The following is a 25,561-nucleotide window of genomic DNA, read 5'->3' as shown; positions in this document are numbered from 1 at the left end:
ATCACAGCTCACGAAAACCTCCATAAACTGACCACACTATGCTGCACACTCATCTCACATTTAATTTTTGTGCACATTTAATGAGTTATTATAGAATGTTGTTGTGGGGATTAGTTTGTAGATTTGCTGCTTCCTACACTGTAATCTTACGGATCCCACTCTTTACTATAATATTGCACAAACTACATAAGACTGAGGTACTGCTTCGGCAAGCTGATCGACCACACAGCAGCTCACAATTATTGGATTAGTAATTTATGAGATTGATAGTTTCCATTAGTTCACCTGTTATTAATAACTGAACCATTACTTACGCCATAAACGCTATTAAAATTTCAAAGTGTTGATCATTGCCAACTGACCGACGATCTAGAAGCTTAAAGTAAGGATTTTAATATGAGCTATAAAATGCATGGAACTACTGCACTTCTGCTGTAGCTGCCATTCATTAATAAATATGATAAGTACAGTAGTGGGACCACAGCCCTTACATTTATCTCCACAGTGCCAGTTATTTATGATAGATGTTAAGATTTTATCTTTGAAGTGTTACCACAGAATGCTTTGCTATGCAAAATAGATTCTATCTATCTATCTATCTATCTATCTATCCATCTATCCATCCATTTGAATACTTTATTAAGCCTTCAATATAAATGACGTTTGCAAATTCAGCACAAAGAGCAATAAGAGGACTATTAGCTCAGTTATTTAAATCACAGCCACACTCCCATTATTTTCAGTGATCTTTATTTGATTTAGCAGTACAGTAGTAATATAAGTAGAATGAGGTAGCTTTTTTTTCAGTTTACCGTATCAGTTTTCGCCTCTTTGGTTCATGCTAATGCCTTGCAACACCTGATTTTCAACTAAAATACACATTTGAGTTGCTGTACAATTTCATAGCATGTAGCATTAACTGTTACAGACACTCAATGTGTCAAACTCCCTTTGGACACCAATAACATGATAATAAGCATCAATAATAATAGTCCATAATGTAATGTAACAATTTAGAAGCGAAAAGGTTTAAAACTCTAAGCTCGATGGACAGCAGTTGGAGTAAATAGCTTCAGGCATAAAAGCAATGACGTTCCCCAACTTGTACCAACAGAACAGAGTTCTTACTGAGGTCTCTGTATGAGTAAATTCATGCTTCTGCAAGGCTTCCTCCCTCAATATCATCCTGAGGTATCGGCACCTCCCCTGTTGCATGCTTCATATAATGCAAATGCAGCTTTTCCACTTCATCAAAGCCCATATCGCATTCGATGCACTCCCATTCCCAGTACTTGTGCTCTCTGTGCATGTCTGTCTCTTGCGACTCCCTCTCGTCCAGCTCTCGTCCTGTTTCTGATTCTACAGTGTCTGATTTTATCTCGTCAGATGGGGCAGGCAGTTTGAAAAGCTTGAAGTGATGCACCGGCTCTCCACAATCAGACTCCTCGGAGTTTTCTTGCTCCCCAGACATAGAACCCTCGCTTTGACCTTCACTTTTCAGCACATTTTCCTCCATGTCGGCATTTTCTTCTGGTCTCTCAGCAGCATTAGTGAGAAGTATCTCCTGAGGCACACTTCTGGACCCGTAATGACATTTAATATGCATTTTTTGGTGGAAAATTAATCTTCCACGATGGGAAAATTTCCTCCCACAGAATTTGCAGCTGTAAGGCCTTGCACCGGTGTTGGTGTCGACGTCTTTCTTGAGCTGTGCAGACACGTTTAAGCTGTTGTAACCCCTCGGACCATGACGTTGTATGTGTTCATCTAGTGATGCTTCGTCTCTGAAGCCTTGGGCGCAACTTAGACACCAAAACGGGTTCCATTTATGCAGCTCAATGTGAGCAGCCCATGATTTTACAGTGGAGAAGGTTCTGTTGCACTGATCGCAACTTGGTTTAAACCGATGACGTGACCTGTGAACACTCAGGTGGTTGATTAGCTGCGTTCGCCTTCTGAATGACATCCCACAATCTGGACACTCATACTTCTTTAATTTCTGCTCAGTCAGGGTCAGACTTTTTGCTGCAGAGGGCTGGGCTTCGTGCAGAAGTAGGTGTTTCTTGAATGAAACCAGGTATGTATAGATCTTCCCACAGACCAAGCAAGCGTAAACCTTTCGAAGTTGATCATCCAATGACACCATGGCAACTCCTTCTATTAATTCTATGGGATTTGCTTTTATCAAACTCTTCACTTCACACCCATCTGCACCATCACTCACACCGTCATCTTCAACATCTATTTCAGGAATCGTGCTGTCGTCCATCCTGGCGTCTTCCTCCTCCTCCTCCTCCTCTTCCTCCAGGGCATGCTGGTGCAGGTGAGTCTTATAGACCTCCAGGTGTGTAAACTTCAGACCACAATCCTCGCATGTAATGTTGACTACAAAAGGGAGAAAAAGTACAAATTTTTAATCATTTTATAGGAAATCTTGTCAGTTCATTGTAGATATTTTGAGTATGTTAAATAACACATCTTGACAAGTATTTTTTCTATGAAATCTGAAGTTGCCAGTTGATGTCTAATAACAGTGGTGAAATGGTGAGCTGTGATTTTTCATTCCATTAAATAGAAAAGGAAAATAAATCCAAACAGCATTAGTAGATCCACACAACTTTGTTGTTTGTAAAATAAAGATGATTTGTGATAAATCTATGAAGTCTGGAGTTAAATAATTATGGATTGTAGATTGGACTCCAGTTCATCTTTGTCCATCTCTGAATTCGAGGAAGGTGCTTCAGGTCAGGCTATCACTATATTGAGATGATATAAACTCACCAGCCATTTTATTCAGTGTAAATCTACTCCAACCATATACAAAAGCTCTGCCACTAATTCTACTTTTATGAAGCTTCGGTTTTTGTTGTCAGAATGGTGATAATTCTGCTTTATTTGCTAAAATGAAAACAACTGTGATAAACTATACGTTTTAACGAGTTTTATGAACCAAGTTTCTTTTACTGAAGTATAATAGACACTTTTGTTTCTCAAATGATAAGAAATAACAGCATAAAGGAATAGAATCATCTGGAAATACCCTGTTAATGAAATATTGAGGTCATGGTGTGCTGGAATGCAGTACCTCCCATTACTGTGCACAAAGGAGAAGAATATCTGTAATGAAATGTAATACAGTCTAGTCCACAGTCTAGAGCTATTTTAGTAGGTTCACATGTGGTGGGTGCATGTTAAAACCAGAAAAGTTTGCAACCTTTCTTCATTGATTGATGTATTATTTTCAATTACAATCAATAATGATAATCAACTGACAATTGATCAACAAACTTCCATAAAAGTGTGAGTGATGACTGAGGACCAAAGCAACACTTACAGTCTAAAACTAGAAAGATACATCCTTTCACAGGAATAAAAAAAAAAAGCAAATTCTGAGGTTTGACAAATTGGAACAGAGGAATGTTTGGAATTTTGCTTATGTCAAAATAACAGATATAGTTCCTGTTAATCAATAACGACCTATTTCAACAAAAGAGAAAAAATATAATAAAATCAGTACAGAAGACAGCAAATAAATCATCTAAAAGTCCTGTTTAAATTTTGGGTATCCAGTCATTTATGATGTTATTATTTATATTGCATATTTATTATAATTTACAGTAATGTTTTAATTCATGCATTAATTAGTATATAATTAAATATTTGAATTTCAGTGGCACATTACAAGCTCTCTATATATTTTGCATTGTGAACAATACCTATGAAAATGCATTTTATATGTGTATATACACTGTTATACACTGAAATGTATATTGGTAAACACTCAAGGCCAATCAGAAAACCCAAACAATAAGGGAAGCCAGTCTGATAATACTACCAATACAGATAATGATTAAATTAATCACACAACTCAATAATTTCCGCAAATATTAACTGATTTATTTTTTACTTTTAGACACCTTTAATCCTTTTTGTCTCTGAAACAGCAAGTTAAACAAGTAGTCAAATGGGTTATCTAGGGCAAAAAAAGGGGGCGAAGGGAGGAAAGATTTTATAAATTAATACAGTAAAGTAATATTTTTACTGTAAACAACGATCCTACAAGAACAGAATCACTATTTTAGTTGAAGTAATTAAAAGTCTTTCCACAACATAAAAATTTAACACTGGAAAAAAAAACAACATAGGAGTTCATATTAATGCAAAATGTATTGTACAAAACATACAATTACTTGACTGTTAAGTTTTCCTTACACTGCCATTTCTTTAAACCAATTGACAAAATAATACACATTGTTGAATTTCACATGATTTATGTTTCTATGCAATATGCAACTCATTCAGCACAATTTCAGGTGTTAAAAATAACAGCAGCATCAACAGTCTGTACTTGTGGTGCAGATTTGTTTCAGTGTCTTCATAAAGTTTACAATAAGTAGTGTATAGACAACACATTTCATTTCTCAGGGGACTTTGAATGCATGAGGACAGACATGCATAAATGTTTTTAAATCTGTTTTTTATATATTTAAATGTGAATTCCAACACTTAAGCCAGCAAATCCCGCAAAGGTAATAACAAGGGTCAACTGACATTCGTTCAAAAATGGTGGCTCAAAACTACACATTACTGACATCAACCTAAGTTTATAAAAGCAGTTATAATTTCATATTTGTACATATACTAGTCCAGTGTAAAGGAAAAGCCTGAGAATAGGAAATTAACCTCAGAAACTGTTATTTTTTTTTAGCTATAAAGAATCTCAAATTATGTACAAACAAATAGGGAAAGTATGTTGCAACTTGAGATACTTAAAGGTCCAACAGAAAATTGTCTAGCTTAACATCCCCACAATCTACAGTGTCATTAGTTCGCTTTTGTTCGGTTTCTTTAACAAAGTCCGCGGGCATGCTCGATATAGTGCTGGTGCAAATCGGTTTCTTTACAAAAAGTAGTTCCACATTCAAGGCAAGTAAGGCCATCTGTATCTCCAGATGAGACTGCAGTAGCGGGGGCACCACTCGGTTTTCTGTAATTGCTGATACATTCCTGGTGGTGATCGATAAGGTCTTGGATTTCACTGAAGATCTGGGGGCAAATGGAGCAGCGGTATGAGTCGCCGCCATTACACTGCTGAGCTCTGTGGTTTTGTAATGCAGCTGGTGAAAGGAAGGCTTTGCCACAGAGTTGGCACTTATGGCTACTTTGCGAGTGGCTTGTGGCAGGGTTAAGCGTCGGTCGGATCACTGCTGGAGATGGAAAACACTTCCCTTGGCTGTCAGGAGTGGGCAGGTTGGGTTTGAGAAGCTTTGAGGTCACGGCGGCGCTGAGTCTGTAGCGAACCTCATTCGGGAGCCAACAGCGGACTTCGTCATGCCAGGCGAGGTGCTGCTGCAGCTGATTCTCGGTCCAGAAGCCGTGGCAGCACAGAGCACAGCAGTAAGGCCGGCTCCTTGCTTTGGTCTTATGGGTTCCTAACTGCTCCTCTGTTTGGAACGCTTTCCCGCACTTCTTACACTTGAAGAGGCATTTGACGGCGTGTTCCGACAGGCGGCCGAGCAGTGGGGGATCCTCGGCTTCAAGAGCTTGGATGTCCAGTGTAGACTCATGCTTTGCCTCCGAGCAAATTTTCTTATGCTCGATGAGGCTAACTGCAGAACTGAACTGTTTTCCGCAGTCAAGACACGATGCAGGCAGGGGGTCTGATCTGATTTTCTTCTTTGCTCTGTCCACAGGGCTATTTTTCACTAACACTGTATCGTTTTCTGGAGCTGATGAATCTTCCGTCTTGTTGAGTTCGCTGCTTGAGGCAACGGGCTCCATTTTAACACTCACATGTGCCATTTTTTTGCCTTTTGTACCCTTTGAGTGGGCCTGCCATTTATGAGCGCGCAGACCTCTTTCTTTGGCAAAAGTCATAGTGCAGAGGTGACACTGATGAGGTTTTTGCTTCAATGTCACGGACACGGACTCCCTCTCACTGCAGTTCATGTCAGCCTGTTCTGGGACTTGGTCTAACGGTTCTAGTGGCTCATCTCCCTGACAGTCTGTAGCCTCCAATATTTTACTGTGTTCGTTTTCATAATGAGCAGCTAACAGTGAACTCTGCGCAAACGTTTGGTTACATTCAGGACATGAAAACTGCTCCGGTGTGCTGCTGCTCTCCGAATCTGGCTCAGTTTTGATCTGACAATGAAGACTGAACAACTGGTGGCGCTGGAGAACACGGCGGTTGAAAAATTGTTTGCCACACTTCTCGCAGTGAAAAGGTCCGTCCGCCGTCTTGTGGCTCACGGATTTCAAATCGTCTTTCAGCAACGGCCGTGAGCATTTCTTATCTTTGTGCCATCGTTTGTGGGAGCCGAGAGCTGCGTTGGTCATGAATCGCCTCCCACATTCTGAGCAGTGAAATATTCCTTTACTTGGCTCGTCTTGTTTAGGTTTCTTAAACATCACAGAAACTGACAAATCTGACTTTGCTTCAGATTTGCTGTCCTCGGAATGAATTCTTTTGTGAAAATTCAAAGCTCCTACCACTGAGAAACTTCTGTCACACTCGTTGCATTTGTATTTCAAATTGCTTGTACTTGGGTTTTCTACGTCGCCTACACCTGTGAGATTTTCATTGTCTGTTTCATTCTTTACTTCAGTGTGCACCTTAAACTGGTCTGAGCTTTCCTCTGTGCTAGCATTCATACTGTCTTTGTTCAATTTCAGATCATTATGTTCTAACAGTTCTGTCTTTTCAATGACTGGACTCTCTCTTTTAATGCAAAGTTTTTGATGAGCCCTTAAAGAGACCTTGTTGCTGAAATGTGCGAGGCATGTCACACACTGCAGATTCTCCAGGCCGACTGTGGATCTTGGCGACGACGGAGAGTGCCCGGTCTCGTAACCATGGCTTTTCATATGAAACTGCAGCGCTTTTTCCCGCGAAAACAGCTTCCCGCAGTCAGGACAGCTATATGTGTTCTTTTTCAACTGCTCGACCTGATGCTGAAAAGACTTTATGGGTGGTGGGAGTAACTGGTCGCTATGCACCACCTGGTGTCTGAGGAGGCTGGAAAAAAGACGAAATGACCTGTTGCAGAGCTCACATTTGTGATTTCCATTTTCGTGTTTGCGCATATGCAACGCCATAATGCCCTTGTGACGAAACTTTCTGCCACACACTGGACATGCAACCTTAGCGCCGGAGCGTGAGTGTCCGTTAACAGAGTGCAGAGATCCTACACCTTTTCTTAGCCTCAAATCTGTACACTCTGTCTGACTTTGCTTGTGATGGGAGTAGGCCCCTAATGACCAAAACCCCTTTCCACATTGTTCGCAATGATAGATCTTTGGGCCCAGTAGGGTTTTCTTTGGATTGTATTCTTTTTTACTGGCAGCAATATTTTCCTTCTTTTGTGCTGAGCAAGTTTTCATGTGGTTAAAGAGGTTAGCTGCATGCGAATAAGACACCGTGCAATCTGGGCACTGGAATGGTTTTCTTTTGGGATGATGTAATTGATGAGAAACTAAAGCAGATAAACGAGAGAAAAATTTGCCACACTCTTTGCATGTCAGATTTTCCCCCTCTAAACCCTCTGTCTGATCTAACACATCACTGCTCGGGTTTTGATCATTGTGGGTTTGTATGTGACTACAGTGTTCTGCAACGCTACGGGCTTCATGGCCACACGTGTTGCATGTGTAAGCTGCCACTGACTGACCTTGAGTCTGTTGTTTTCTCCTCCTATGAACGCCATGCCACATTCTGTGAACGCGCAGTGATGAGGGACTAGTGAACCAGCGATAACACTCTGGACAATCATGTCTTTCCTCTGCTGGTGTATTCACGGCTTCGCTTGCTATCAGCGCACACTGCTCGTCGGCTTGCTCAAAGTCAACTTGTACAATTTTCAAGTCCATCTCTGATTTTGAAACTAGAAGACTTCCAGGGGAAACTTCTTCATCTCTTACGTCCTGATCCGATTCACACAGCAGCTCCAGATCAGGATTCAGGTCTTGGACTGGCTCATCCTCAGATTCACTCGCACTGATCACTTGTACATTAAAGTCCCCAGGTTCGTAACTCTCCATGTCTTCGTCGGTCTCATTTGCGTAAGTTTCTTCAGCCGTACTGGGAGGAAGAAAGCTCTCTGGCTGCACTTTAACCTCTGTAGAAGACTCCAGGTTTTCTTTCATGCCACTTTCCAATATTTTGTCTTGAGATAGGAGAGAGGAACTCCTCTGGGCCGCTTCCTCTGTTTCTTTATAAACATCTGTGTGTAGGAGCTCATGAGAATGAAGTGCAGAAGCCCTGGAAAACTTAAGCCCACAACTTTTACATTCAAATGCCTTTTTCTGCAGCTGACACACTTGATGAAGAAATGACTTTGCCGGGGTCTCATCACTGTGTGCAGTGCGCTGATGTCTGTAGTAGAACGTCAGAGTCATGAATACTTTTCCACATTCCTCACACGGGAACCTTTGTGCACAATCGTCTGAGTGATTAGCATGCCATCGCTGATGGTTAAAAAGGGCAATATGACCACTGAAACCCTTTTGACACTCACTACAGTAAAACTCACTGCTGCTCTTCTTTGGTTTTGGTATCATTTCTTCTGGAGAGCACTGGCTGTTGCGGCTAAATCGCTGATGTGTTTTAAGTCGCATCAGGGCAGAGAAAGATTTACCACATGAACACTTGTGACATTTTTCAGGACAGTTTTCTGTCTGATTTTCACTGAGATTACTTTCTAACACTGACTCTCCTGTCTGAGTTGCATCTCTTGAGCTCCTGTTTTTTGACTTTACCAACTTTCCCTCATGACAACGACGATGGGCGTCAAGAGCTGAAGCTCGAGAATAATTCCGCCCACAGGACTCGCACTGGAAGGACTTCTTTTTCACATCTTCAAGGTCATTAAAAACTGATTTGGTGGGTTGACTGTGTGAGCGCCGATGGTTGAGGAAGTGTCCAATCACAACATAAGATTTCCCACAGTCTGGGCATTCATAGGAGTGCTGCTTTGTGATACCAGAATTATTCTGAATGTCAGACTCCTCCTGAGATCTTTGATCATGGGTCTCTTTCATATGCGAGTGGAATTCACTCAGTTCAACAAATGAGAGTGAACATATAGTACAGAAAAGGGGCGTCTCACTGTCCTTTTCTGCATCCCGTAATTCATCCGACTGTTCGTTTAAATACATGTTTTCCTGTGGGTGCTGCTGGCGATGCTCCAAGTAGGCTGCCTCCTCTCTGAAGGCTTCTCCACAATCCCGACAGCAGAAAACCCCAACCCCTAGAAATAGAAAGGGGAAAATAGGAGGTCAAAGCCACTCCTGTTTCCAGAAAAGGTAAGAAAGGAAAAACAATAAACAAAACACAAAAACACAGGTACAAACCAGGTCTTTATTTTAAATATAATTCCAGTTTACAGTATTGTCACACAACAGTAGAATTTCCATACAGGAAGTATAAAAACTGCCGACCGAAAAATTACATTTGACATAAAAAAAAAAAAAAAAAAAAATCACTCAGTGCTGTTACTGAGTTGATTATACACTGCTTAACCTAATTACCACTGTAAAGTTTCATCATTCAGTTACTGGACAGCTGCATGAGTTGTGTTTCTAAATACACAAATGTTTCCACAGCACCAGCAGTCTGTGGCACTGCATTACAAGTTGTGTCAGCAAAACACTGATTTTCTTCACTGCAAATGCAATGCTGATGTTGAATTGAATTTGCATACACCAGGCCAAAATTAAAAGGGTATAAAACTACATTTAAAAAAAAAAAGCCATGATGTAATGATGAACTGTTCTTGCTTATTCAAAACCCTGGTTTAAAAAGCAACCATGTCCATTTAAGATTTTCTGACTGACAGAAAAGCACATTTTTAGGATGAGGTCACACCAGCAAGCAGAAGATTGGCCAACAACATTAAACATATTCTGATGCTGCCCTAAAGTGGCTTTTGAGAAACTATCAATGGGATGCAAGAAGCCAATGCAGTGCAAATGCTGTTGTTCGTTACCTAACAACAAAAATAGTTGCCATAATGCATTTTTTTTCTAAAAACAGTAAATGTTTTTCTGTTTTTGCATACCATGAGAAAAAAAGTAACTCTTTTCACTGGTTTCGTCATTATCAAAAATGTTAGTCTACTTAACAGCCATAACTCTAAATCAATTATCAAGTTCCTACAAAAAACTTGATAATTAGTTGTCATCATTATTCATAAAGTGTTAATAGTTAAAAGTACTGTTTAAATTAACCCATATACTATTTATTGCCACTGAAAACATGATGCTAAAGGAGAAAGTTTTATGTGGTGTTGTATATACATTTGACATACAACAGAAGTGCCTGGTTGAAGTATGTGCTATATTATCAAGAAATTGCAAGTTTGTTCTTGCCTGTCAGTTTGGATAAGAAATAAGTGCTACAGACTGAACCCTGGACAGGGCTCCAGACTGCAACCAAAATGGTCGTATTAGCTACCTTGTTTTGACAGTGTGCGAGTTCAAATTTCAAGTGGACTATTTAGTGCAAGTGCATGATGATCATTAAGCTGTACTGGTGTCACTCTAACCATCGTAGGCAGTGGCTGCATTAACCACAGCGGTGGAAAGTAGTACTTTTACAACTTTGGTGTACTACTGCCATATATGCCCTTTAAAATATGCTCTTCTCATGAAATGCACCTGCATGCAGTGTTTTCTCTATGAGTGGAAAAAACTACACACTCGGTTTCATCTTGGACAGATTTGACATTAGAATGTCCTATTTTATTCTTTTCAAAGTAAATTTTGGTCACACACGTCTGAGCACACCGCAGCCACCAAGCAGCACTGTGAGGCATTTAGTGAACTCTGATAAATTGTAGTGTCTATCGATCTATAAAATGTTCAGCACTAGATGTGTTTTGCCTGTGACAAGGTGGGACGTGCGACTCTGCTGGCTCTTGTTCATGCAAAGAATATACTCCATGCCTGAACTACACTGTGCAAATGGTACAAAACTTGTTATTACAGCATTTTTGAAAAGTCTGTAATCTGCAGGTTAACTCTATGGTGTGTCAGCTTGTCCAGACCACACAACAAATAGTGTTCAGCTGGAGTCACATGACTTTTTTCCATTTGTACATCATGTACTAGCTGATAACTAATAGAATGCACATTGCAGCACTAAAAATAATGATAATGTATTCACACTAGAACTGAAGCTGTACTTGAAATTAAATTGAAAGCACAATTTGAAACAACAGAATTAGCTAAATACAAAGGCTGCAAATTAGAATATACATTATGAAGTGCATCTGACTAGGGTTTTTTTAAATTAATTTTTTTAATCACTTTGTTTAGCTTGATTACAGAATGTGCAATGCTAGGATGACTTTGATTATTATTCTATTATATTTTTTGAAACTTGTTTTAATTAAGCTAACAAGGTGACAGCTTTTGTAAAAATTCTTCCATTTTCTATGCCTTGGAAAAATTTTTATTTATGCTTGAGGTCACTTATTTCTCGTCTTTAGAATATACAACACTCAGTAGTTTGATGGTGGCTCATGTGATAGACATGTGAAGACTCATCACATGTTTAGAATCTATCGATCCTTAAATATTGAACCAGACTTAAAAGGTCATATTGCAAATTCTAATAGTTGTTCTAAAGAGCACGATTAGATCTTTTCCCCAAATCGCTTAGCCCACATTCGCACACTATTCAGGCCACATCCTCGTGGACGTTGTATTGATTTAATACATAACACTGATCATTATGAATATGAAAGAACATCTAAAAACTCAAATTGGCAACTTAATGCGACTTGTTAGTGGCAATGTGGGATAAAGGGACTTATTTTTGCAATATATAATGTAATGTTTTTGTATTGAAGTTAGTGTGAGGATAACACACGTGACCCCATTAGTATTTTCGTACTAACAACGTTAATGTTAAAGTTGTGGATAAATCCTGTATACTTACGATCAGCAGTGTCCTCAGTCGGCGGACCGATGTTGTTTTCAGAGGCTGTGTCGCCATCGCAGGGCTTGTTTTCAGCTCCGTCCTCTCCTCTGGTCGATGCTGGAGCAGATTCGTCCATCTTGGTGTGGCTGTTTGCTAGTGCTAGCTCACCCAGGCTAGTGATCGTTAGCTTAACAGAGCCACCGTTGTTTTGGAACAGCTTTGTTAACTACGGCTCAGTCAGATCAATTGGAGTAAAAATAAGCTAAAACAAATAACGTGCATGTTAATCTAGCTCGTTACCACTTAAGCGTGCAACATCGTATTTACGCTTTACTAAAGCGAGGGGTGATGAACAGAACAGCTAGCCGTCTCTCACACGCCTGCGCAGTGTGCCTTTTCCGCCCCGGCGGAAGCGTCTTCTTCATCTGTTTAGTTTTATCACACGGGCTTCTTCTTCTTCGTCTGTTTATTTTCTTCCATAGCAGACTGCTGACCTCAAGCGAAGCGATCGTGCATTAGTCCTGAATGTAAAAACAGTAATTTATAATTTTTTGCCTCTACTGACTAAGCCTTTTCTACTTTATAGAGGAAAATATTTTTACTTTTTCTATTTCTATTTGATTGCTTGTTATTTTTCATATTACGTTTTTTGAACAAAACGTACAGTAAACAGTTGAGCTCAAAATTATTCATACAATTCACAGATTCAATATTCAGGCCAAATTTTAAATAATTCAGAAATTTAATTTGGCTTCTTCTGACTGGAAAAGGAAATAAGAGAGGAACAGAGATGCAATGATTAATCACTTAATCAAACACATCGATTATATTGTTGGCATAACCTTTAAAGACAAAATAAAGTCCAAATTATCTTAAGTTTGAGTATTTGCTGGTTTCTTTACTCCTCCTTAAGTCACAAAAGACATGTTCAATATCCTAATGGTAAATGATTTTTTTTTTTTGCATATGTATGCTATATATACACTAACATTCAAAAGTTTGGGATCACTTACAAATGACCTTTTTTTTTGCAACAAAAGCATTTTTTTTTTCCAATGAAGATTACATTAATCAGAAATACAGTTTAGATATTGTTAATGTGGTATGTGACAATTCTAGCTGGAAATGGCTGATATTTAATGGAATGAAAGTTCTTTGTTTTGTTTTTGTTACTCTATAGTGACCAGATCTAAATTCCTAAGGGAAACAATACACATTTCTCAACTTCAGTATTTAACAGCTAGTTATTACTCAGATGAAGGCTTTCAATAGAGCACAAAAACTTGTAAAATATAACACAATGTTAGCTTTAACCTACCTGTTATTAGAGCATAAGATTCAGGTACACATTAATCCAACAATATTATTTTTTTAATCTTTCCTGCATACACTTACATATTTTTACTTGAGTAATAATTTCAAAGTAATATTTTCAGTTCAAAACTACCCAAGTTTTTCATTCTTAAATGCTCCCATTTTTACTCTTATTTTACTAACTTTATTCATAAGGTTGGCTGTGAAATATAGCAACACACCATGTTATAATCAAAGGCAGGTTTTATTTAATCCAATATGTAGACATCATGGGAAAATCTTCCATGCTAAAACAGTGGATAGAGGTAGAAGGGCACGTTTTTGAATCGGTGAATGTTAAAATGCACAGGAACGTGATTTTTTTTCTTTTTTAATTCCTTTTTTTTTTTTTTTTTTAAACAAATGAACGGATGTGTTTATTTTACAGTAGTAATGAAGCTTTTCAGTCACTTATTGGGCCACCAAAGCTAACCAAATGCCCATTTTTCATAACGGAGGAGATGAGTTTGTGTAGTCTGCTAAATCTACAGTTACGGAATGAAATCATTCATTATTCACAAAAATACATTTAAGTACTCAAAAGTGGAATTTTATAAATATCGGTACATTCCAATCTGAAATATTAATTCTGTTAAGAGATGCACATTACATGGTGCTCAGTTTACAGTAGATAATATGTACGGCCAACCAGAAAATGGTTTAAAATCTAATTATCCACTGCAACACTTATGTAGAACATTCACTTCTTATTTTTCATGTTTGTTTTGATATTGTAAAAATATTAATGACAAAACATCACGTAACTCGAAGTTTGTCATAAAATCCACTTTTCGACAACAGTGTCATGACTAATTGTGTTATCGTGCCAAATCTTCAGTTACCAATAATGACCCAAACATTACATTTACAGAAGACTCTTACTGTGAAATGACCTTTACATGTTATTTCTGTCGAGAGACACTTTTGCTTTGACCAAATTACCATGATGACAACTTTGCTTATGAGATATCTGGACCCAGCCAGGATTCTACTGTACGTGTACAGCTTTTCCTTGTATGTTCTGACGAATGTAACCTGCAAGAACAACAACTCCCATCACCACTCCAAAAGCAATATCGCACATTTCTTTACAGTATCTTCGAAAGAGTTGCTCTGCATTTTGGAAGTGAGGTCACATTGTTGAGTCTACCTTAAGCACAAACTAGGCCTAGAATACCAAGACAGCAGACATGCAGACTGTACTCATAAAAGGCACACAGTATACTGTACATGAAGACACACAGTACAAATGGTTCAGGACATATGAACGGAACTATAAAAGTACTAATATTATCTAAATCTAAATGTCATTGGCAATAAATGAAATGTAGATCGGTGAATCTCATTTATCTGCACCCCGAGAAGTATTTGGATAACTTAAATGCATTTAAAAAGATAGTGAAACCAATTTAATAGCACATGTACACACCCTTTAAGTGTAAACACACTGTGCAATTTCATTTGGAGCTAGAAGACTTAAACTCAAATGTGCATCGTGTGCAAACTAAATGAAGTTCCACCTTCCTCTTTTTGTGTCTAATGCCCATCCATTCACTTAACTGGGTCAAACCACACCACTGCGTGTCAAATAAATGAGGTTCCACCGAATCACAATTATTAAAACATAACTAAGTCTTGTCGCTAGTACAGAAATGTCAGATCTCTCCTTGTGCATGTTGCAAGTAATGCATTTGTAGATCCAGCTCCCGGGGAAGAGAGCACCCGCATATCATGCATTGGAGAAGCCGTTCTGGGGCAAAAGGCAAACGGGGTCCGAGTTTGTGAGGTTCTGTCCGAGGAGCAAGTTGAGGTAGGGGCAGGGTCTGTGGCATGTGTGGCCTGTCACTCATGACTGCCTGTGGTGTGAAAAAAATATTTGGGTGTGGAGGTCTAGAAAGTGCCCCAACTGCGACAGAGTGAAGAGGGTGAGGGCCAGGCAAAGCAAGAGGAGGGAGTGGAGCAAGTGGAGGTGAAAAAAAAGGAGAAGGCTGATTTATGATGATTTGAGTGCCCGTTACCATTGGTTGCTGCTGCAGCTCCTGTCCATTGCCTGGTTTAAGCTGCCCAGTGAGCAGTGTTTGAGGACCCACAGGGTTACTTTGGAAGCCCCATACCGGCGTGCCCAGCCCCTGACTGAAGCGATGAGGCTCGTATTGAATGGAGATGGGAACCTTCTGTGTCGCTGTCTGCACGCTGGCCCAGCCAGATGACACCTGCTTCTGCAGCTGAAAATCTTGACTATTTACTAATTTCTCAGTGGAGTTTATAGTCTTTGGAATTCCTGGTGGTGTCTGTATGTCCCACAAGGTGCTACCGACCCCATGAGAAACAGGAGTTGAAATTGGCATAGCACTGCTTTGGTCTATTTGAGCTGAGGTGGATGCACCTGCAGAGCCGGAAGCCCACGGCTTTTGTGGCTCACAGCCGTTCCATGGCTTCTCTGGCTGGCTAACAGTCGACGGTATTCCTTGAGGATTGCTCATGTCCCACACTCGGTCCTCTTTCTTAGGAGGTGTGGACGGCTCCTTTTGGGATGACACGGGGGTAACTGGCCATCGTGGCAGCTGAAGCTCTTGACCAAGCTTGTTTGGAGAGCTCTGTGAATTTACCAGTGGAGCAGGCCTGATACTCCACAGAGCAGCCCCGTCAATGTAGGAGGAGGGAAGAGAGATATCATGCTTCACAACGCCGGTGGACGCCAGCACTGTGGATGTGGGTGTGCTACTCCAAGTAACAGTCTTGTGCTGCCTGTGCTGTGCCATCTCGCTCGCTGCTGATGGACTGGACTTTTTTGGCACAGATGCCAGGTGAGAGCTGATAACAGAAGCTGTGCTCTCTTTCAAGTGTGACGAGTCTAAACTCTGAACCAATGTGGGGCCTGACTGAGTTATCAAAGGTATATCTGCCCAGCCTGAGCTTCTCTGGTGGTGCTGTTGAAGCCCTGCCTGCTGTGGAGCTCCATGTTGCTGCTGTGACGACGGGACGGGCATCACCTCTCCACCGTCCACCTTCCACTGCACCGGCTGGGGGTGCAGATCAGACAGCCACGGCTCCTTCGGCGGCATGCTCTGTAAATCCAAGCGAGACGAGAGCAGGGAAGACGGCTGCTGCACTGCCCTGCTGTGCAACTCGGCATCTCTAAGAGCAGAAACAGGATACGGAGGCTGCTGAGGGTTAACCATCCCTGAGCCTGCTAAAGGTCTAGACCAGCCCCACACAAGCCTCCCCCCTCTTCTCCCCCTGCTCCCCCTGCCTCTCATCCTCGCGCTCACCGGGAGAGAATTATATGGGCTGAAACCCTGCCGCTTGCGAGCGTGGATCTTTTGGTGCACGAGCAGGCTGCTGAACCATGAGAAGGTTTTATGGCACTCATCACAGCGATGAGGCCTCTCTCCCGTGTGCGTGTTCATGTGATCACGGAGCAGATATGCTAATCCGAAGCTCTTGTCACACAAGTCACACTTATGAGGCTTGTCACCGTTATGCGATAACATATGGTGCTGTAGTTGAGTCTCGTCGCTGTAGCCTTTACGGCAGCTGGTGCAGCGGAACGGTTTTTCCTGATGCAGCTTTTGATGTGTTCGCATGTTCTGCAGGAAGGCAAAGTCCTTCCCACAGTCTGGGCATTTATATGGCTTCTTGCCTGTATGGATGATGAGATGTTGCTGTAAGTAGCTACTGAATCTAAAGCCCTTGCCGCACACTTTGCACTGGTAAGGCTTGTCCTTGGAATGTATGCGCATATGCAACTCTAACACCGAGCGATGGCGGAAAGTTTTCCCACACTCTGAACACTTGTATGATTTAACACTACTGTTTTCAGTTTTCCATTTCCCCTGCACATTTTCAGTGCTTAACGGGGTAAATTGCTTTTTAGCTGGTGCTGTCATTTTTTCTAAATACTGTGCAACTGACTTGTGGACACTTAACAGATGTACATTTAAACTGGACTCATCGCGATAGACACTCGGACAGTGTGGACAGGTGTGGCCTTTATCCCAGTACTTGTTAATCTCCTTCGGGGGTCGAGGCGTCCTCTCCAGCTTCTCATACTCGGCCTCATGAATAAGCATGTGGGCTCTGAGGTGAGCTGGCACGCAGTAGGTCTGGGGACACAGAGGGCAGTTGAATGTGCGTTTTGGTTCCTCGCTCTGGTTCGTGTTCTCTTTCCCCGGCCCTGTAGCTGCCGCCAGCACCGGCACAGGGGGCTGTTTGCTGGGCTGCTCCTTGGCGGTTTCACGCAGTCTGTGCTGGCGGCAGTGCGCCTTCATGTTCTGGGCAAAAGCAAATTTTTTGCCACATTCGGGGCAACGGAAGGGCTTCTGACCCGTGTGCAGATACTGATGCTGATGGAGGAGGCTGCTGTATTTAAAAGTCTTACCGCAGATGTTGCACAGGTGAGAGCGGCTGTTGTCGGTGTGCCGGCGCCGATGGTCCTCCATGACGGAGTAGTGTTTGAAAACCATCCCGCACTCGGGGCACTCGTAGGGCTTGAGGGCGTTGTGACTTCTCTGGTGGATGCGCAACGCCACGGCGTTCGGGACCGTTTGGTTGCACTCTTGGCATGTGTAGTGGCTTTCCAGAGAATGCATCATCATGTGCTTAGTGACGGACACCTTGAATTGGAACTCTTGGCGGCACAGGGGGCAGTGGTAAGGCTTTTCTACTGTATTGCTGCAGCTGTGGTCCCTCAGCTTGTCGGCCGTGGAGAAGATCCTCTCGCATTCTGCACATTCAAAGCTCCCCTCCTCCTTGGCTTGCACCTCCTTCTTCGGGGTGAGAAGCTGCTCGTCCTTCTCCTTATGTTCGTTTCTGTGTTTAATGAGGCTGCTGCGGTGCTGAAAGGTAAGGCCGCATTCTTTACAGGTGAGGGGCATGAGCTCGTCCTCGTGAGCGTGGAAGTGGCGGTGGAGGTTGAAGGTCTCGCGGCGGTCGAACCTCTTGCCGCACTCCTTGCACACCAAACGACACTTTTTCTGTTTAAGAGTTGAATCCTCACCTCGGTCCTCGTCGTTGTCGACCGCGTCCTCCATCCCGTCCCCAGCTGGTGCAGTCTGTGAGTGTTTCCCCCCCTCTGTGGTGAATTTGTCATCCACATGCTGCATAACTCCTGTACTCTCAGTGGCATTACTGAGGTCTGGAAGAGAGAAAAAACACCTCACAGTACTGACAAACTAACAGTAAACAGGCACACTCTACTAAACTGCATTGAACTAACACAGCTATGCAACATAAGTTCCCACAGCGCAGGGGTACATTTCGGTTTGTACATGTTGTGAGTGTAGTGGGAGCTCAGGTTAGCCTGGAGGCTAAAGCTAACAGTAAAATACATCAACAATGTTAGCATACCGCACTTATCATCTCCCTCCGTGTGTGTTTGCGGCTCCTCGTCGTCGTCGTCTTCCGTTTCTGACCAGTCGAAATCCCGCTGCTCTCCGCCCGGAGCCTCGGCCATCTTTTCAGGCGCCGTTAGGTCCTCCGGTGAAATGCATGTCGTGTCGACTCCAGCACCGGACTCGACACTCACCTCAGAATGGCTGGCAGTGCAGCCGCCGTCGCTTCCACCGCGGGCTGCCTGCTCCGCTCCGGGGCTCTCCGCGGCTTCGTTACCTGCCGTTTCATCCCTCTGCCCGGAGCCGCAGCCCGTCTCCGCCGCCCGCGTCCTCTCCCCAGATGTTTCCACCTCCTCCGCAGGGGTTTTCTGTCGTTTCGGAGACTTCGATGGGTCTACGGCGGCCATGTTTCACCCATGTACCCCCTCTGTCCAGACACACAGGCAGCACCGAGGCTTCTGGTGGAGACTTTCACAATAAGACGGTTACTACTGACAACCAGATGTTGTTCATGCTCTCAGCGAAGACGTTTTAAACACCGAAGAGCACAAAATCAGTCATGCCGAGGGGTGATTTTTATTTATAGTGAATAGTTGTTTTTTTTTTTTTTGTTTGTTTTTTTAAACAATCAGTTTTTCTGGCTGGGAATGACACAAAAAGTGACAAAAACACAATATTAAAGACGGTAGTGATACATTTAAATTATTTCTATATTTTATTTGTTTACATTTTTACCATAAACGCCATTTACAAAATTATTCGTACTAACTGTAATTGCCGCAACCATTATGTTTTTCTGACTGGAATTGACAGGAAAAAATAGCAAAAACACAGTAATGGAGAAGTTAATGATACATTTAAATTTATTTTTGTTTGTTCACATTTAATAGACAAGTCATAAATTATTCATACTAATTGTTGCAAATTTCACATTTTTGAGAAAGTCTAGTACACATTATGATTTGTAGTGATTTTTTTTTATTCAACCAATACATTTTTCTGGCTGGAAATGACAGAAAAAGTGGCAAAAACATAGTAATAGAGAAGTAAATGACACATTTACATTATTTCTATATTTTTGTTTGCTTGTTTGTTTGTTCACATTTTTATCAAGTCAAAAATTATTTATACTAACTGTAACTGTTGCAAATTTCACATTTTTGAGAAAATCCAGGACGCATTTTGGTTTATGAGTGAATTTTGATTAAACCAATGCATTTTTCCTGACTGAAAATGACAGAAAAAAGTGACAAAAACACAGTATTAAAGACGTTAGTGACACATTTTAATTATCTCTATATTGTATTTGTTTGATTGTTTACATTTTTACCATAAAAGACATTTAAAAAATGATTCATACTAACTGTAACTGTTGCAAATTTGACATTTCTGTGAAAATTCAGGACACATTTTGATTTATAGTGATTTTTTAAATAGATTTCTTCTGACTGGAAGTTATTTTAACAAGTGATGGAAGGAACTGTGTTAAAGATATCAGTAATAAATTTGAATAATTTCTATGTTTTATCTACTTATTTGTTTATTGCTTGTTTACATTTGATCAAAAACGCCATGTGAAAAATTATTCATACTAATTGTAACTGTTGCAAATTTCACATTTTTGTGAAAATCTAGTACATTTTGATTAATAGTGATTACATTAGCGAGTGACAAAAAACAGTAATGCATTGCTTTAAAGATGTTAATGATGAATTTTCTTTTTTATATTTTTCTTAAAATGTATTTCAAAGCCTCATAGTGAATAATTATTTGACCAAAAGGTTTCTTCGGGCCAAAATAAACAAGTCACTTGATATAAGTAAGTGACAATAGAACCTTTACAAGCCCAACCACTCAACCCTCACCACTTCGGTCCTGATGAATCTGAGCAATTCTGGTACCAACTTCTCAGCCTCCAGCAGACACTGAAGACACCTGGTCTCCATGGACGCACATCAACGAGGACCCCAAAGGCAGACAGCTGTGGAAGGAAAATAATACCAGAGTGATGACGAGGAAGCCTTTCAATGCAAAGACCTGGAGATCGTCACAAAAGAGGGTATGAATAATTTGGGACACTGCATTTTTTTGTTAAAAAAATAAACTAAAATACTTCAAATTTTCCATCAGCATCTCTAACACAATTTCTTCCATTTTTTTTAACCACTTTCTTTTAGCACTTCAATTTCTTACTGTACAAAAATTATACACTAAGTGTCCATTTCCTCTTTTACTACCACTGTGATTTTGGTCTTCTACACACCAAATACTTTTATCACAACTTACTTCAATGTAAATACAATTTTCAACATTGTGTTATGACAAAAGTGAAAAATCAACAAAAGATGTGCTGATTTTATTTGCAGTCCATGTCTGTGTTTTATTAAGTTTAGTTACATTTCATCAGAACAGTAGCTATCTACAAAATATAGCTTGTGCAAAACTACGTCATGATGGCCATATGCTGTTTCTTTGCAACTATTTACAAACACATCCATGATACCGCATGCAAGATTATCATAAATAGCCCCTACATACTTATGTATGCTTATAAATTCAACCATAAACATATGAATTAAAGTTTGAAGCATACTGCCATGTTTATGCCTGGAGGGTTTTTTTTGTTTGTTTTTCATATCTCCAAAAATTCTCAGTTCTTTAAAATATAATATTTTTGTCTCAAAACGCATTTAACAGAACACAGTCTAACTTTCCTGTCCAACCAAAAGCTGGAAAAGTGTTTACCATGAAACTGTTAAAAAAGCACAAGCGGACATTAGCAGGTAATTACAATATCAGTATAACTATAATATATGGTAACAACTGCAGATTACAAGTACTTTATGGCAATGTAGTTAGTGTATCAGGAGCAGTGCGTCAGTACTGAACTAGTGAGAACATTATTGAACTTTGCAGCTCTGCTGCAAATCATGTACAGAGACATGCATACTGAACATCAGCACCTACAGTATATCACTTTTCTGAGTGTTGAAAGTCTCATGAGAGAAGCAGAACAACTGGTTTTCTGAGTCTTTTAGCTCAAGAGTATGGACGTTTGTCTGAGGAATCAAGCTAATGTTAAGGCCACCCTATGATCTCATATTTCTAATTTTCTTATCCACTTCAGTCCTTTCTGAGTACAAGCCAAAGTGCCAGATGAATTACTAATTTGGAGTGGGACGTAAAACTCCAAAAAAAACTAGTCATTTTTACAGAAATACTGTCAGTAGAAAAAAGCATAATTTTTGTCTGTCACATTTTGAAACATCAAATATGCAGGATATACAGTTTGAGTTTCTAAATACATTCTCCTCAGCGCCGTCTCCTGCGCCTGTGGTCAACAGCTCGTCCTCGCCGTGGCCTCTGCACACTTCCATTTGTGTCTGTAGGTGGATCAGAGGGAAAAGTGCCATGTATGTCTGGGGATGATTTTGCCGGTACCACTGCTACAGTAGACTGACTATTCGAGTGCTGAGTGGCCTGCGGTTGCTGCTGTATTTGTGTTTGGTGCTGCTGTACAACGTGCGACTGCTGCTGTTTTAGCTGCGCCTGCAGTGGCGTGTCAATCCGCTGTTGCTGTGACTCTAAGTGCTGTAGCTGCTGCTGAACTGGCTGTGGCTGTAAGTGCTGTTGAGGTGTTTGGTGCACTTGTACACGTTGCTGCGGCTGTGGTTGTTGTTGGGCCTCAAGCACTCCTAAGAGCCTTTGCAAGAGGACATTGTTTTGTTGTAGGCTGACTGCTAATGCCTCTTGCGAGGCGACAAGTGTTCTCATGTCCTGTCGGAAACCTTCGCCAAACTCCCGCAGACTCTTTTCTACCCGATTCCCCAGCTGTATTGCAGCTTCCCCTAACCCTCGCAGCTCATCCTCCAGCCAGGAGCTGCGTGGAGGGGCTTCAAGAGGACCCTGCTGTGCTCCGAGTGATGGCTGAGGACTGCTGGGCTGAGGGCTGCCGTTGAGAAAAGGAGCGCTATAGAGAGGGGAAGGAGGCAGCCATCGTTCCGATGGAGGAGGTGGTCCTATTCCTAAACCGAGTCCTAATCCCAGTTTGTCCTCCATACTGTTCTCTACTGGTTCACAGTCAGGTTCTCCCATGTCTCTGTCCCGCTCAGGATTGTCCTCATCTTTCTCTAGACCATCTCTCTCTGATCCCTCCACTCCCACACCTGCAAAACAAGTAGACACAAACACTTCAGATACTTTTTATCTTATTTATTTTTATAATCTATTGATCCAGCTAAAATAAATTCTCTTTTTTTCCTATCCCAAGAAGCTGGGGAGTGCAGGGTCAGCAACACTAAGGCAGCCCTGAAGCAGATGGGTTATGGGCCCTGCTCAGGGACCCAGCAGTGGCAGCTTAGTGGTGCTGGAGCTTGAACCCCCAACCTTCTGATCAGTAACAAAGCTTCGACCATTAAGCTACCATTTGTCCATATTAGCTGCATTTATAGAATCGACAAAGAAAAGCAGCCGAGGCAACTTATTTTACCTGTATCAGAGTCAGGAAAGCATGGGAAACTAGGTTTTGGCCTGGCGCTTTGCTTCAGCCTTGCCTGCTGAAGCCTGGGGCTTGGCTGAGAAGGGCGTCCAAGCATTGAAGCCCCTCTGCTGGAGGGCAGGTAACAGCTGCGGTGGCGGGCGTCTGCCAGCCTGCCTCCGTTGCGCCTTTTTAGATCGTCCCAACGCTTCTTCACCTCCCGCAGTGTGCGTGGGACTCTGGACACAGCGTTGACTCGCTCCAGGATTCCCGCCCAGATGCGCTCTCTCTCCCGCCGTCTGAGCCTCCCAGCAGGACCGAAGAGTTCTCCTTCACACCGGGTGACTTCTGACACCAACACTTCCAGCTCTGCTCCACTGAATCGACTCTTTCTTTTTCCTGCACCACCAGCAGCCAGTGCAGCTGACATAGCTCTGTCTGCAGAGAAAGGAGACGAAAGACATCAGCTAAATATACAGAGTGAGGAAGAGAAATGTGCTTCATCAGTGTGAGTCTTATTTTTAATTCAACCTCAGTACACTGAGGTGTGGAGGGCTCATTTACAATAGAAGATGTCAGGACACAAATAAAAAATTTGGGTAGCAATGGCAATAAATTATTAAAACAAACATTAAAAAGGCAAAACCAGGAAAATAGTAAAACTTAATTAAGGCATTTAAGTTTTAACAACTGAATTAAGCAAAACAAGAGCAGCTGGAAGTAAAATAAGTCTGATTTGTCATAAGGATATAAATGAGTGAAGTGAACAGTAAGCAAGACTGGATTACCTGCAGCATAATCCAATCATTTGTTTGATAAATGTCCACTTTAAAAGACTGTAATGAGGTAATGTAAGTGGTTATTTAAAGTAAACTAAACCAGAAAGTATTCAGTTATTCTTGGCAAACCATGAAACATTAGGAGGAAACATTTTCTAAAGTTTATTCAATTTTTCCTACTAGTCAAAACAAAACACTACAGGTGTTTATCCTGATTGTGTGAAATGCAGCATCAAGTTTCCCATAATGGTCAATTCATTCTTACTTTGTTCGATGGACAGCAGGTCGTCTGAGGACATGCCGGGTGCCATGATGTTGGGGTGCACCACTACCACGTTGAAGGGCAGTCCCCCAGGCAGTCCGCTGCTCTGGTCACAGCTGCCGTCCGAGTCCTCATCCTCCCTGGGGAAGCCGTTCTCTGAGGCTCCCCCTCCAAAGGGTCCCTCCGGAGACTCCACTTTGATGTGCATGGGAGGTGATTGCTCGTACAGCAGCCCCCCCTCCTCGTAGTACTCAGTCATGGATCAGACCTGAACTGACTGGCGGGCCAATTCTGACACTGACAGCTTCTGCCCCATCAACAAAGTAGTACTGAACCTACTGCTAAAGACATTACAACTCTTCAGTGTGCTGCATCACATAGTTATGAAGCTGCTTGGGTTACAGCACACACTGTAGGGTGATTTTCTTGAATAAAAACAAAGCTAAAAAAAAAAAAAACAGCCTTAAATACTGTTTTCCAACACTGTTCTTAACATGGTTGCAGCTGAGAGAGCGATGAAGACAAGACTGTCTGACTTGAGGACGGATTCAGGAGACTTTAATGGCTAGCTCCAGCCAGGTAAATCAATTTCTATCATTTTAATTTGCATTGATGTGTTACTGAAAACATATATATGCTGTGTGAAACAGCTGGAGCAGGGTGACATCTAAACGTCCATTTGTGTTGCACTGAGGTGCATCATCCAGGCAGACAATCGCCTTCAGAGCTGAAATACAACACAACAAAACACTGCTTACAACCATGTGAAATATCACAACAGCTGCGTTAGCTTTTCTCAGTGATGTTGCCTTCCGTGTTATGTCGCATCGATGCGCATTTTTTTCTGCACCACATCCGCAATGGTTGCGCATTCCGCATACATTAGGTGCTGATCTTGGGATGGAGCTAGTTTGTAAGCTAACAGGCTAAAGCAGCTTCACTGAGAGCTGCGGCTTCATGTGAAGCGGCAGCGACTGACGAGAGGACACGACAAGAGAGCCGCTGTTGTGTTTCTTACCTCATGACGAGGACACATGGGAGCCAAAAGCAAAACCAAAACACATTCGGTGCAGCTGTTAGCTCAGCAGCCGAAACAAACCGACGAGCGGCGCTTGGTGATGACGTCACTGAGGGGGCAAGCTCAGGACCAATCAGCTGAGGATTGATCAATCAGATTTTTGTTTGTATACATCCAATGGATAAGATAAGATAAGATAAGATAAGATAAAGTTCTTTATTTCTCCCCACTCCAGGGGAAATTTACATTGTTACAGCAGCTTATGTAACAGTGGACGTAGTGATAAGAATAAAATAATAATAGAACAATAGTAATAATATTTACAGTATATACAAGGGTGAGAGATGAGGATAAGGATGAGGATTTATGATTAATTGTTTTTTGTCCTTTCTAATAAATATTTATTTATAACTGCA

The 25,561-nt window shown here is 41.6% G+C and overlaps 3 protein-coding genes across 4 annotated transcripts; all 3 read right to left on the bottom strand.

Annotated features, from left to right (window-relative positions):
- Positions 1-733: 733 nt before the first annotated feature.
- On the bottom strand, positions 734-13,324 carry si:ch211-261d7.6 (zinc finger protein 729). 2 transcript variants are annotated; one of them, XM_023268799.3, is made up of 3 exons: positions 11,942-13,324; positions 7,671-9,248; positions 734-2,385 (listed from the first exon to the last, which is right to left on the bottom strand). In XM_023268799.3, the coding sequence occupies exons 1-3, from the start codon at positions 12,057-12,059 to the stop codon at positions 1,151-1,153; spliced, it is 2,931 nt and encodes a 976-aa protein (XP_023124567.2). In that variant the 5' UTR covers positions 12,060-13,324; the 3' UTR covers positions 734-1,150. The 2 variants fall into 2 exon arrangements, with proteins under 2 accessions (XP_023124567.2, XP_023124566.1); XM_023268798.3 differs by lacking the exon at positions 734-2,385 and having other exon boundaries at positions 3,876-9,248.
- Positions 13,325-13,462: 138 nt separating this feature from the next.
- On the bottom strand, positions 13,463-25,213 carry zgc:66448 (uncharacterized protein LOC327401 homolog). Its single transcript, XM_023268803.3, has 3 exons — positions 25,146-25,213; positions 18,626-20,590; positions 13,463-18,413 (listed from the first exon to the last, which is right to left on the bottom strand). The coding sequence occupies exons 2-3, from the start codon at positions 19,014-19,016 to the stop codon at positions 14,932-14,934; spliced, it is 3,873 nt and encodes a 1,290-aa protein (XP_023124571.1). The 5' UTR covers positions 19,017-20,590; positions 25,146-25,213; the 3' UTR covers positions 13,463-14,931.
- Positions 20,938-25,247, bottom strand: si:ch211-261d7.3 (myb-related transcription factor, partner of profilin). The gene is made up of 3 exons (XM_055013839.1): positions 24,131-25,247; positions 23,099-23,524; positions 20,938-22,775 (listed from the first exon to the last, which is right to left on the bottom strand). Exons 1-3 carry the CDS (start codon positions 24,384-24,386, stop codon positions 21,922-21,924), a joined length of 1,536 nt encoding a protein of 511 aa, XP_054869814.1. The 5' UTR covers positions 24,387-25,247; the 3' UTR covers positions 20,938-21,921.
- Positions 25,248-25,561: the final 314 nt, after the last annotated feature.

The sequence above is a fragment of the Amphiprion ocellaris genome, chromosome 9, assembly GCF_022539595.1.
Source record: "Amphiprion ocellaris isolate individual 3 ecotype Okinawa chromosome 9, ASM2253959v1, whole genome shotgun sequence".
Lineage (NCBI taxonomy): Eukaryota > Metazoa > Chordata > Actinopteri > Pomacentridae > Amphiprion > Amphiprion ocellaris.
Note: the sequence above shows the minus strand (reverse complement) of the source record. Positions and strands in the feature narration are given on the sequence as shown.